This window comes from Trichosurus vulpecula, chromosome 7, assembly GCF_011100635.1.
Source record: "Trichosurus vulpecula isolate mTriVul1 chromosome 7, mTriVul1.pri, whole genome shotgun sequence".
Classification (NCBI taxonomy): domain Eukaryota; kingdom Metazoa; phylum Chordata; class Mammalia; order Diprotodontia; family Phalangeridae; genus Trichosurus; species Trichosurus vulpecula.
Window position 1 is genome coordinate 96,442,740 of NC_050579.1, and position 15,072 is coordinate 96,457,811.

General features: G+C 39.4%; 1 protein-coding gene across 1 annotated transcript in view; it reads right to left on the reverse strand.

Annotated features, from left to right (window-relative positions):
* SYTL3 (synaptotagmin like 3) overlaps positions 1–15,072 on the reverse strand; it is an 81,306-nt gene that overhangs the window by 53,415 nt on the left and 12,819 nt on the right. Inside the window, exon 3 of the mRNA XM_036767692.1 lies at positions 4,043–4,107. Coding sequence (XP_036623587.1) covers positions 4,043–4,107 — 65 coding nt within the window. The remainder of the gene's footprint in view (positions 1–4,042; positions 4,108–15,072) is intronic.

A 15,072-nucleotide genomic window follows, 5' to 3' on the forward strand; every position in this document is an offset into this window, starting at 1 on the left:
AATGTAGGCAGGATGCCTAAAGTCTAACATTTTACGGTTCAGTTACAGAATGCCCTTTATTAGTCAGTTGGGGGATTTCCAACTCAATTATCCAGTGTTTTGGGATCTTCTACACCATGGAAATAATAATTTCAAATCAGCAAAATGAGCTGAAATACGAACTTGCAGAAAATAAAATTGAGTGTTGAAAGAATTTCAATGTATGATTTTATGATGTAGCATTTCAACTGAATTTAATTAGCATTTATTAAGCTTCTACATTATAGGAGACTCTGTGGAAGGTAAGAAGGATACCAAATCCAAAATGAAAACTAGTCCTTGCCCTCAAGGACTTTACATTTTACTGAGGTATACGACATATAAACAGACTACTAAGTATTAGTTAGTTTGAGGAAGAGGGGCGGCTAGTAGGCCTGAAGTAAGGAAGACTCATCTTCCTGAGTTCAAATCTGGCCTCAGACACTTACCAGTGGTGTGACCCTAGTCAAGTCACTTAACTCTGTTTGCCTTAGTTCCGAATCTGTAAAATGAGCTGGAGAAGGAAATGGTCAACCACTCCAGTATCTTTGCCAAGAAAACCCCAAATGGGGTCACAGAGAGTCAGCCATGACTGAAATATGAGTCAATGACAACAACAATTTGAGGAAGAAGTCAGCGCTAACAGCCCTCACCAACAACGATGAAGTAAGCTTTGTGTGTTCATTGGTTTTTTCCTTTAGCTTGTCTTTTAAAGTTGCTATTAGAAAAGGTGGCATAGTAAACACTGTTTCAGTTGATGCTCAGGGCCCAAAGCACTCAAAAGATGAACTGATGGAGAGGGGACAGGTAGGACATGTAATATCCTAGAAAAACAGGAAAAGAAGATTCAAAGACCTCTTGAACAGGCCTATGTAGCTCCTGCAATACTAAAATAAGGTGGGGACCTTTTTGGTTTGTTTTTTCTTCTCGATATCTTGATAGGCACCGGAAGGTGAGTGCCTGCATTTACATTGAGGGCAGTTTTGGGGTTGTTGCTTTTTGACTTGGCTCTATTTTCCCCATCTTTTATTCATCCTTATAAGCTCTGGTGGCACACATCACCTCCTCCATCCCTCAGGGACAAGAATTTCCAAGAGTAAGGAGCAAACTTTCCAACTTTTTTCCAATGAGTTCTTTGAACTCAACAATGATGCTGAGCTAGACCTCTAGAAAATAGCTCAGTTTATGATAATGCTGGTGATTATACTTTGTAATGGAGAATTCGTCAAGACTTGGTAAAAATTGAAAATTCTTGTCATGGTTTACAAGTTTTCTTGTTTAGAAAGTTAAGCATAAGACTGGCGGCCAAGGAGCTATGAAAAACAGAATTTAGAAATTTTTTTTTTCCAAGGTTTATGCCTGGCTCCATGCCAGTTTCATTTTGGGCTCATCTAGGCAGCTCAGGCCAGAAACCATCTCTATTAGAGAGAACCAGAGAACTTAGTAATAAATCTCATGCTGACATTTCTTTTCCTGAAAGAGGCTACATAAGATGAAAATTGTCTTTTTCTGGAAAGCTTGTATTAGCTTGTATTATCCGGGAAACTAACCCCCGTGGAGAAGGGGTCCACCATCCTCATCACCATCACCAACAGTGACTGCCACTAGCATATAAGGCCAAGAATCTTAGGAACTATAGCCCTGCCCTAGGCCACCAGCCTCCCTTTCAACCTGCTTCTCTCTCGGCCATCATCCAAAGAAGCAACCCTTAAGGAGATGCAACCTGGCAACTCCCCCTACAGGTGTTAGAGACCCCGCCTCTTCAGCAGCTGCAGCGACTACAGACCTAGAAAACTCATGGCTAAAGTCCTTAGCATTCTCAACAACAGAAATAGATCTGATTTTATCAATAGAATCAGTGAATTTTTAATTGTAGGGAACAAGTATTTATCAAACACCTACTATGTGCCAAGCACAGTGCTAAGCGCTTCACACATATTATCTCATTTGATCCTCGAAGCAACCTTGGGAATAGGTGCGATTATTTGACAGCTGAGGCCACTGAGGCAGATAAAGTGATGAGGCCAGCTGTGAGCTCAGTCAGGATTTCCTGACTCTAGGCCCAGCATTCTATGCACTGAGCCATCTAGCTCCCTCCAACAGCCAAACAGTTTTGACGATCGGTTTTGTTTCCAACAATCTCCAGTTTTTCTTAAGATAATTGTGTATCTTGAAGTGTTCCACTCTCTCTAAGTGAGAAGAGTCCTGAACACTTTGGTTTCCTGGTCCAGTGTCTCTCTTACCAGAAGTCACTGCTGCAGATATTACCGCTATCAGCAAATGTGCTCAAGAACGTCACTGATGAAGGGAGGCTGGCTGAACTTTGTCATATTGATAGAAATGTATGCCAGTGTTCTCTGTTCGGTTTAGGTCTGCCCTTATCTCACTGTTCACATCCTCTAAACACTTTTACAAGCCCTTGGACAATGTGTGACCTAGAGTGTCAGGCACAGGCAAAGTTAGCCAGTTTTGTGGCACATTTAAAGGTATACTTTAACTTAGCTATTCTGATCAAAACAATGATCCAAGACAATTCCAAAGGACCCATGATGACAAATGCTATCCTCCTCCAGCGAGAGAAATGGTGAACTCTGAGTGCAGACCGAAGCATACTTTTCACTTTATATTTCTAGGGGGTGTGTGTGTGTGTGTGTGTGTGTGTGTGTGTGTTCTCTTTTGGAACATAGCTAATATGGAAATATGTTTTGCATGATTTCACATGTATAATAGACATGTTGCTTGTCTTCTCAAAGGGTGGGAGAGGGGCTGAAGGGAGAGAATTTAGAACTCAAAATTTAGAAAAAATTTGATGTAATTTGTAAATATTTTATAAAATAAAATATATTTATTAAATTAAATTTTTAAAGTATACTTTATAAGAAAAGCACAGTTCACAAAGCAAACCAACACATATATGCATCCACATCCATAGTCCTTATGAATTCATACCTAGCATTTTATCTTATTACTCCATTGTACGTAACAGGCACTCAGAAAAGCTAGGTTTGAACTCCGACTTTGCTCTGTGGTAAGATGGAAAGAGAGCTGATCCACAGGGCTCTGATACTTACTCATCGGATGACTCTGGAGAAATAGTTACTTTATTTCTCCAGCCCTCGGTTTATTCATCCTTAAAATGGGGATAAAAATATTTTACTTCCCAAGGTTGCTGTGCGGGCCAAACGAGATTTTTATTTGCATCTATGTACACATATATTATATAAAGCAAACCTATTATGTAAACCTATTATGGTGACTTGTTGAGGGAATGACTCACAATTTTTTCATGTTTGTTGTAGTCACTCAACAAACATTTGATGAGCGATTCTACTTTACAAGTTAACGTGGGGATGCTGAGATGAATAAGATCCACTACTTGTCCTCAAGAAGCTCACAATGCAACAAGTGAGAAAGATATACATATATGTGTATGTATATGTATATATGTGTATGTATATAAATATATATACATAATTACAACAAAAGGCTGTATTTAATAAGGAAGCAACACGGAACAGCTAGATCTGGAGTCAGAGATTTTGTTGTTCAGTCATGCCAATTCTTCATGACCCCACTTGGGGTTTTCTTGCAAAGATACTGGAGTGGTTTTCCATTTCCTTCTCCATCTCATTTTATAGATGAGGAAACTGAGGCAAGCTGGGTTAAGTGACTTGCCCAGGGTTACACAGCTAGTAAATATCTGAGGCCAGATTTGAACTCAGGTCTTCTAGACTTCAGGCCCAATACTCTATCCACTGTACCATCTAGTTACCCTATGGAGTCAGAGGACCTGAATTCAAATCCCAGCTCTGCCACTAGAAGAAGAAACTACATAAAGCAAAGGTGTGGAGGCAGGAAAGCCAGCTGTGTATGAGATATGAGCCATTCAGCTTGCCCTGAACCCTGGGTATGACGTGCTAACCATCGTAAACACTTTAATTTCTAAATATCTTTATCTTTTCCTTACTTAAAACTATTATTATATAGCTTTATTTTGATAAAAACTAAAAATTATGACACTTACTTTCAGCTGGAAATTTCTTGGCTCGTTCCTCAAAGAACCACTCTCCAGTTTTTATTTTTACATCCCTGAAAAACAAGTGAAAAGGCAAACCTCAGGGAAAAGAGATGTGAAATGTATAAATGGAATCCTGTTCTGCATGTTGCATGGATAATCCCAGATGAGTGAAACAAGGTACAGAAAAGTTAGCTCACACAATGATAGACAGCCTAGGTCTCTCCTTACTCCTTGTCTATTGTTCATTTCCCCATGTTGTGATATCTCTAGAGTCACTAACTAATATATGCATTATTATTAGCTAATAGTTATTAATTAATCCATGCATATTATCAGAGGTTGAACAAATCAAAGTACCACATCCTACCTAAAAGTAATGCTATGTTCTTGTACCTTAGCCACGTAAGATCCCATTTTGATTGAATCAAACCAATGGAAGGCATTCCAACCAAGTGTGAAAAGAAGGACATAATCTGACTCGGGCCTTAGATCACACAAGGTTCAGAGAAAAGGTAGGTAGCATCCCATGGACTAAAACCCCCACAGGAAATGCCAGCCAGACCAGAAAACATGTGGAGTTGCCACACATCTAAAGAAACAAAGAGAAACAATTTTAATGAGAAAGGAAAAAAAGAGTAATTATTTAAAATAAAAAGATGTGGCTGTGCAGGGGACTTCCCAACCAATTTAGATAAGAAAAACACACACGGACTATGGGTACAAGGGTAAGTAACAGAGGATGAATACAAAAATTCAAAAAGCCCCTGTGAGGATAATGTCATTAAAGCTTCGGTTCAGAGTGGGCAGAAGCTAGTAAGGAATGCTAAGATCAACAAAATATTCTTTACGTTTTTGCATTTTTTAAAGCAATATTGAGTATCGAAGAAGGGATAGCACCACTGATGAAGGTAGGTAGGAAAATTATAAGCAATAATGCAGGCAAAGGTAGAACTGGCCAATTTTTATTGGGCTTCTGTCTCCTCTGCCAAGGAGATGGATATTTGGCTTGAAAGGAAGAGAACAACAGTGGCTAGAAGAAAGTTGATACCCAAGATAATAGAGAAGTCAGCAAGAGAACACCTTGTACCCCGCAATGAGTCCAAGTCACCTGGCCATTAGGATGCATCTTAGGACAAGGAATGAGGCAGCGGCAGGTGGGAGGTAGCGCTGAGCCATTGTTAGTGATCTTGGAAAGATTGTGGAGAACCAGAGGTGCCACAGGAACAGAATATAATAAGGGTTATCCCAGTTTTAAAAAAAAGCAGGGAAGGATATGGAATCTGTGCCAGTAAGCTTTGCTTTAATTCCTGGGAAAATTCTAGAGCTTAGGATTCTAGAGCAGAAGTGTCAAACATGTAGCAACACATTCCCTAGTGCAGCCAGAAAGGGACTAAACTGTAATTGGGAAATAAGTAACAAAATAAATAAAAATACAAAAAACATAGACAACATTACATTTTTAAACTCTCAGGGATCCTTATGTATAGATTAGTGGCCCTGTTCCTGTTTGAGCTTGACACCCCTGGTCGAGGTGACGGTTAATGAACACTTAGAAAAGGATGTGGTGATTACAAACAGCTGGCATGGCTTCATCAACAACAGGTCATGGCAGACTTTACATAGAGTTATTAGCCCGGTAGACAAGGATTCTGTACTAGAGATGTATTTTTATCTAGATTTTAGCAAAGTGTTTGATAGAGCCCATCATATTATTCTCGTGGACAAACTAGAGACACAGAGTAGAGAGCGCCATTAGGTGGATTCGGAGTTGGCTATATTGCTAGCCCAAAAAGAGTTGTCATTAACCATCTGATATTCACTTGAAAGGAGGCTCCAGCTGAGCAAGGGAGCCACCTGTTCATCAGCTACACCACACCCAGAAGTGCACCTGGTGGGGGAGTGTGTTTTAAGTTTGAGTAGACTTTCCCTGGGAACCAGGTGTCCAAGAGGTCTGTGTTTGGCTCGGTGGAAATATTTTTGTTAATTTCAGCATGGTGTTATGAAAAGAGCATTGGATTTGGAGGCAGAGAAATGGGGATTGAAATCCTGCTTTCTTCATTTATAACATATATTACCTTGGGCAAATCATATAATTTATCTGGGCCTCAGTTTCTTCATCTGTAAAATGAGGTTTGGATTAGAGATCTCTTCCAGATCTAAGGCTATGATCCTATGACTTGAATAAAGGGTAGGGGAGGGAATAAACATTTGTAAAGCACCTACTATGTGCCAAATGCTTTTATAAATATTATCCCATTTGATTCTCACAACAACCATGATAAGCATGTGATATTGTTATCCTCATTACATAGTTGAAGAAACTAAGGCAAACAGAAGTTAAGTGACTTGCCCAGTCATACAGCTACTAAGTATCTGAGGCTGGATTTGCACTCAGGTCTTCCTAACTCCAGGCACAGTAATCTATCCACTGAGCTACCAGCTGCCTCAAGGTAACAATACCATATTTGTAAAATTTTCAGATGGGAGCTGGGAGGTATAGTTAACACATTGGATCAGGAGTCACAGAGATCTTTCAGAAAAATTTAATAAAGTTAAATTTAATAATTCAGTAGGGATATATTTGAGTTAAAATCAAGTTTGCAGGTACAAAATGGAAGGAGGAATGTTTAGATAGCAGTTTGTCTGAAAAAGATCTGGGGATCTGGGGGTTTAAGTGGACTTCAAGTGCAACATGAGTCAGCAGTATAATATGGTAGCCAAGAAGCTAACGCAATCATATGCTGTGTTAAAAGAGGCATCGTGTCAAGAACCGGGAAGGTGATGGTTCCACAGTATTTGACCCCAGATGGACCTCATCTGGAGTGTTATATCCATTTCTGAATGCCATGTTTTAGAAGATGAGCTGGATAGTATGCAAATAAAGGCAACCAGGATGGCAAAGCACCTTGACTTCATGCAAATTGAGCGTCTTTTAAAGGAATTGGGGATTTTTAATCTGGAGAAGAGAAGATTTGGGGTACTATCAGTCAAAAAGTCAATAAGCACTCACTAAGCACCTACTAAGCGCTAGGGATTCAAAGACAAACAGGATAGCTCTCTTCAAGGTTTTTAAGGACTTTCAGGCAAAAGAGGGATTAGATTTGTTCTGCTTGGCTCCATTAGACAAATCTAGGAGCAATGTGTAAAAGTCTCAAAGGAGGTAAATTTAAGCTTGTTTTATAGCAAAAAAAAAAAAAAAAAAAACCAAACACAAAAAACGTCCTCACAATGAAAACTATCTAAAAGAAAAAGTGGAGCAGGTACCTGGCATATCATAGACACTTAATAAATGCTTATTCTCTTCCTCCTTGCCTTCCTCTAGTGCCTTCCCCTTTGCTAGAGATCTTCAAGCAAAGGATGGTCAGATATCTTGTAGAGAGAATTATTTTTTAGATATGAGTTGAATTCAGTACTCTCTGAAGTCCCTTCCAATTCTGAGATTTTATGATTTTTCTGACAAGTATACAATTCACATTATATTTATTTAAATATTGATTTGTAGTTTTTTATTAGTTGTTTCATATGTGTACATTCTGTTTATCCCAACTATTTTATAAACTCATTGGAGGGCAGGAACCATTTCTTCTATTTCTTTTGTATTCACATAGTAGGTGCTCAATATTTGCTTATTACGGAAACCTTAGATTTGTCCATTGTTAATTTCCATATGGTATCCTCTTAATAAGTGTTTGTCGACCTGAACCAAATAGAGTTTCTCTTTTGGCTTACTGGAGACACCATAAAGTATTCAGCTGTCTTGAACCTCACTAAGATCAGACTAATAATACCCCTAGGAGTGATACAACAAACATTTTTCTAAGCACTTGCTATGTGCAAAGGAATAATAAAAAATCATCATAACTCACATTTATAAAGCACTTTGAAGCTTAGAAATTGCCTTCTCCACAACAACTGTGTGATGTAGGTGATCCAGAAACAAATGCAAAAACAAAACAAGTGCTGTTCTCTAAAAGCTTGTATTCTGGCCAATGAGGAACTGGCCAATGAGGTCCCAGTCCTTAAGATATATACAATATTCTCTGCCTATTAGATTAGCCTGTTTCTGAAAATGCATGATGCAGGGGCCCTTTTCCTCATTGCTTTGGAGCAAGCACCATCCTAGATTACTTCAAGATGATGAAAAGTCTTTTAACTGGTTGCTGAGGCAGAAGTGATGTACATACAACAGGTTTGAACAGACGAACTTCCCTCCTTTTCTCTGGGGGCTCTCAAGTTCTGTGGGTCTCTAGTTGGGGGAGGGGCCTCAGGTCCTCTGTCTCTCACCCAGCTGCTATGTGGTTCTAAATGCATGGCTCTAATGCTTCTTTTGTCTCATAGTGTTAATCTTTTCTGATCATGGGAAAATGAGCGTCAGAGACAGAAAGGACCAGTTTACAACCTTGTGAGCCTAAAAAGGTTGAGAGAACCATCAGAAAGAAGTCCACCAGCTGGAGTTGGTAACAGAGTCTACCGGTAGTTTCATCATCTGAGCTTGGTGAGGAGACTGAGAAACAACTGATTTACTTGCTTGACATAGCCCACTGAGGAGCCAGTTCAACTGTTCAAGAGAGCCACTCATCCTTTAGCTACATCCTACCTAGAAGTGAACATGTTGGGGAGAATGTTTTGCAGGGGCTGCTTTAAGTTTGACTTGATTGTCCATAGGAAGTGAGTGGGTATATAGAGAAGTGAGTAAATACTGGTAGGAGATATTGCTGTACTTTAGTCCTTGCTTTACCTTCTCAATAAATATCCCTTTATAAAAGCTAATTGATATTAGTTGGATATTTAATACTGGGGAGAGATTAACTGACCAATTGATATTGGCAGGGGAATATCCCTAACCAAGGCTTACCCCTAGATCCCCAAGAGGAGAAATAGTAATCCCAGTCTGGGAACTTCTCTTATCCTTGTGAGTGGGGTTGGGAGAATGAGCCCAGAGTCTGTACTAGAGTTACAAGAAGGAGGAAGACTGACGGTGCTCGTTGTAATGATGGTAGTGCTGGTAGCAGAAGTAGTATCAAAAGTTAACAGCAGCAGCAGCAGCGGCAGCAGCTAATAGTTACATAGCTCTTTAGAATTTCCAAAAGGCTTTATAAACATTATCTCATTTGATCCTCACAATAATCCCGTGAGGTAGGTATTATTATGACTATTTTACAAATGGGGAAACTGAGTCTAAGAAAGGTTATGATTTGACTAGAGTCATATAGCTAGCTAATGAGGTGGAATTTGAACTCAAGTCTTCCTGACTCCAAATCCAGAGTTTTATCTGTTGTAGCAAAAATAAGGCTGAGAGTTTTCATAGGTGACATATGCGGAGAGCTTTAAATACTAAGATACAAAATTTATATTTTATCCTAGTCACCAAAGGTTTTTGTACAGGGGACCAATGTGGTTAGAACTGTAATTTAGGACAGATGGACTGAAGGGGAAAGAGAAAAGACAATGAAAAATGCGTGGGTTGGCTCTTAAAATTGGCCATAGGTGATAATGAAGATGCCTGTGCTGGGGTGATACCATTGCAAATAGAAAGGAAGAAGAGCTATGAGACATCCTGAATGTGCATTGATAACAGCTGGTAACTGCTGAGTATGAGATTAGAGGGAGGGATGATGCTAATGCACAGATATCAGTGTGTGTGTGTGTGTATACATACGTATATACAAAAATGTGTGGGTATATGTATATATGTGTGTGTGTATATATAATATGTAGGTATATATCTGTATATATAGGTTTATGTGTATGTATATTGCACATATATATTATGGGTATATACACATATGTGTGTATAAATATACTATATGTATGTTACATATATGTTATATAGATATGATGTATATCATATATTGTATTACGTATATAATATATGAATGAGAGACAGAGCTTTTTGGTGTGTTGTGTGGAGGGGTGGTAATACAGTACAAAGGCTATTAATGTAAGTAATAATAATTTGCCAGTTTTCATCAGCCTGTCTGTCCACCACAGAGTCACACTAACATCAAACACACACACACACACACACACACACACACACACACACACAGAGCTTCTTTTCTACTCATCTGGCACAAACTGTCAGAGTGTATTATGCATCAGTTGGCTGGTGACCATTCTCATTTCCGGGTAAAGGGTCCTCGGGAAATACTCATAGAGCATTTATCAGCTTCACAATATATTTGTAAGACAGTTCCTGCAGCCTGGAACTAAGAAATGTAAGGTTGAACAAAGGCATTGGCTCAGCTCTGATCCGTAGCGTGCAGAGGGTCAAACCCTCTAGGGCAACCTCAGGCTCCACACCACTCACATCTATTCCTTCCCTCTACAAAAGCCATTACCCTACTTCAGACCCTTACCACCTCTTACCCGAATTATGGCAATAACTCCTAATATAATAACTAATAACTCTGTGCCTCCGGTTTCCACCCTCTCCAATCTAGCCTTTATTATTTTGTCACCAAAATTATATGATGAAAATATAGGTCTGACCATGCTGCTCCCATGCTCAATAAGCTCTAGAGGTTCCCTATTTACCTCTAGAATAAAATACGAATGATTCTGTTTGGCAATGAAAGCCCTTCACAAGCTGGTTCTAGAGTCTTTCTAGCTTTTTTATACATTAATGCAGGGTCCTGTCGAACTCATCTTCTTGATTATCCTCATTCGTCCCATGCTACTTCTTGACTCTGCTCTTCTACCAGGCCTGTCCCCTTGGAATGCACTCCCTCCTCGTGTCTGCTTCTCACTTGCCTTAATTTCCTTCAAAGTTCAGCTCTGAAATGATCCCTCCATATGAGGCCTTTCTTGATCCTTCAACTGCTAGCAGCTTCTCTCCCCTCACCACCATAACTACCTTGCATTGATTTTGTCTATTTTGTTTCTATTTCATTGTGTCCTGAATAGAATGCCTTTCTTGAGGGCAGAGACTGTTTTCTTTTGCTTTGTACACATGCCCAGAACCTACCACAATACCAGGAAGGTAGTAGGTGCTTAATCAATGTTTGATTGATTTATAGAAGCTGCTTCCAACAGGAAAGAAACTTGACTCTCTATGATCTAAGCTAATATATTAATAAGGGCATATGAATCCAAACGTCCTCTTTTTCTTTCTAGCACTTAAAGGGAGGAACTATGCCAAGAAAGTGCAACAGAGACTAATGGCGTAGTAAATGCATTCTCATTCTAAGTGCCCTTTCTCTTACTACTTTCTATTACTAAGAATGTCTCTTTCATCCTAATAAACAGGACGTATTTCATCAGAGTGAGAATAAAACCAGCGTGCTGGACTGAGAAAACCTCCATCTGATGAATAGACTGACTTTCACATTCAGACATGACACTTTGGCTCTGGCTCAATACCCTTAATATTGGAGTTCTTTTTCTAATAGTGGTGATGGGCTCGGGGCTGATCCATTCAGCATCTTTCATCTACTCATCCTTGTGACCAACAGCATACATGTGTGAGACAAATGGATGACAAAGAATAGGGACGTGGTCTATGACTGTGGAAGAGCAAAGCTAAGTGCCCCGACCAGGAACTGGCCCCAAGATTTATAGCATTATGCAATTAAAAGGGGCCTCTAATAGGCCGTTTAGTCCAATGTAACCTGTTCAAGAATCCCTTCTAAAATGTTTCCAACAAAGGGCCATCTGGCCTCTGCCTGAAGATATCCAGCAAGAGGAAAAAGCCTGCTTCCACCAGAGGCAGCCCATCCCACTTTTGCACAGCTCTAACTGGACTTGTTCTTATTGTTATCAGGTTATAAACAACTGTGCAAACAAGACAGGCATCTCATAAATACCACTTATTCATCCTCCTAAAGACAAGAGCACCATGGGAAAAGTAAGGGGTGAGTATGTGGGGAGAAAGAAAATCACCTGTGGAGAAGCCACCCAATTTGCTAATGGCCTTCCTCTGATTCTTTAAATACAGGGTATCTTAAAAGTCTTAGGGCAGTCTGGTGGTACAGGGAATAAAGTGCTGGGCCTCCAGTCAGGAAGACTTGCCTTTGTGAGTTCAAATCTGGCCTCAAACACTTGCTAACTGTGTGATCCTGGGCAGGTCACTTAACCCTGTTTGCCTTAGTTCTTCATCTGTAAAATGAACTGGAGGAGGAAATAGCAAACCACTCCAGTATCTTTGCCAAGAAAATCCCAAATCCCCAAAAGAGTCAGACGTGATTGAAAAACAACTAAACAGCAATAGCACCCCTAAAGCTTTACTGCACTAAGACTTTGGGGACACACTGTATTTGGGAGTATCAGTACAGTATTCAGGCTGTCCATCTGTTATCCTTCATTCATCCTACATGATATCATATCTCCCACCGTATCTCCATTGCTCTTTGGTTCACCTACAATTTAGACACTTCTGAGAAAGATCTTCTGAGACTCACCGCCACATAGCATCACTAGGATAACCTAAGGCTTCAACCATCGGGCTTCTGTGGCATCAAGCAGATGGAGATTGTTAAAAATACTCTGTGCTTTCTCCAATACAATCCAACTCAGTCTTCTCCTTCTCAGTCTTAGCCCCAGCTAATCATCCACTTACAGCACTTGCAATTAACACAATGTCACCTTGTAAAGAACACTTTTTTTTTTGCAACACAAGAGAGCAAGTCAGGCAAGCATATTGGTACTCAGTCTACCATTTAACAGCCCTGTAAGTTGCATCTGTCAGTCATAAGATTTTAACCCATATGTGGAAAAAAACCTTTTTGAGGGCAGTCTTTAAGAATAGCCTTTGTTCTACCAAGTCATACTTAAAAAAAATAAACAAGGACTTCCAGCTAAAATGGCCAGCCTAGGACCTGTAAATCAAACCTCTGAAGTCCCAGCGCTGAGATTTTTGTCATCCTCCAAGTTAATTCATCTCTACTTAATATTTATCTGTAGGTTAAATTTGTGCAGAAAATAAAGAGCAGAGCAGCCAGGCTCTGTGAACTGAGATATGGATCAGGGTTGCTTCCTTTCCAATCTTGACTTACTACTGTATGACCTCAGGTGAGACATTAAATCTCTTTTCCAATCATTCAGGTATTTCTGGAGCTTATTTTCCATACTTTCCCCCCTCCATACACACCATATTTCTTGCCCAGTTACCTCAGTAATAATTTTTAAAAGCAGATCATTATCTTATGGGTATTTCAGAGACATGACTAGCAACTCTGATGTCCAAGATAAGTGAGGGGGAGGAGGGAAAGCACTCTAAAGTCAAAATTTAAAGACAAATTCAGTTGAGTTGGGGGTAAACTTCAGGTATAGGGATACAAAGCCCCATGGGGTGACACCATGAGGCTGCTACTGAGGAGATTATCACCAAAGAAAAGGAACAAGGTAGGATGAAAAGGGGAGGAGCTCACTGGGGAATGTGGAAGGAAGAAGGTAATACCATCAATCAATAAATAAATATTTTTAAGTGCCTACTCCATGCCAATTCTGCTAGTGGTTTCCAAATGAATCAACTAGCCTTTCTAACCAGTGCTAAATTCAACTGTTTCTACCAGTTGAAGTACAAGTACTTTAAACACCCTCTAAATTCCAGTGCTCTAGGGCAAAGCCCCAGTTTGCCAACCTTAGTTATGGCTCTAGGCTAGGGTGTTGTAAAGAATGATAGCTGAAAAAGTCCTTTGTAAATTTTATTCAATAAATATTTTCTAATAAAATGAATGAAGGTCCCCTAGCAGGAACATGAATTCCAGAATATTACCATTGCCAAACATGGAACCAAAAATGTTCGTAGAGCAATATTTTTATTTTACATCTGAAATTACTGCCTTTGGCAAGAACTTAAAACATCACCTCCCTGTTTTGCCCAGCAGGAAGATTCAGCACTTCATCCCTACAGTTCCATCAAATACTCCCATCATTTACTGGACAAGAGTAAAGAACCTGGTCTGCAGAGCTGGCATTCTTTAAAAGACTGAAATAACATTAGGCCTCCTGACTATGGGTTTGCTCTTTGACTAATATTCTAGCAGCTAGGAAACCCTGAACACCAGCTGGTCTGCCTCATTAGAATGGTTTAAACACCAAAAGCTTTTCAACATGATAGAACACTGCCAAATGGAGCCACATGCCTCTTTTATATCCCACATGTAGAGGGACATACTAATTTGCAGTAAGCTCAACAATCAACAACTAAAATAATTTTGTATGCATACATATTTGGACAATATCTTATGCTAAATTATCTTACATCTAAGTCAGTTTCCTTGTTACAAAAGTAACTAGGTTTCTCCCCATGCCCAGATTAGTTAATATGATATCAATAGTTTGTAGGGGAAAATAACTGATTATTGTGATTAAAACCCGGCAACTGTGGCAGGAGCTTGAGAAATAAGATGAAGATAAAGAAGCTATTTTTCTCAAGCTGATGAGGGAACATTCTGCAGTAAATTTGACAACTGCCTTCTATCTGACACCAGGGATACAGCTTTATCCAGCTATATCAGATGTGAAGAAACAATTCCACTTCTCTTAGTCACTGCCTTCTGTCAGCAGGCAGTCTTTCAAAAAGTCACTCCTTAGCAAAAAATTTCTAGGAATGATGATTTTCTCCCACCCCCAACCCCTGCATCTCTTTAGGTCACAATAGTCAGAGATTGCATTTAATTATATGGAAAAAATGGAGCTAAGGAAGAAGAAGGTGGAATCTGCCAAAAGCTAAAGAAGGGAATCGCTCTGAATCTGAATGGAGACAGTAAGGTATAAGAGAAAGACAGATGGATTGGAATCAGGAGGACCTGGGTTTGAATCCTGCCCCTCACATTTAATAACTATGTGACTGTACAAATTATTGAACCTCTCAAGGTCTGGTTTACCTTACCTGTAAATATGAACAATAATAGCACCTACCTAGCTTAATGTATGGAAAGTATGTTGTAAATCAGAAAGCATTAGATAAATGTCTGTTAATATTAATTAACTTAAAAGGAATGGATGTGCAATGAGAAATGTTGATATGTCTAGTGACTTTTTTTCTAAGAGTTGGTCAATTAGAAATGGTCTTTTGAGATATAATATATAAA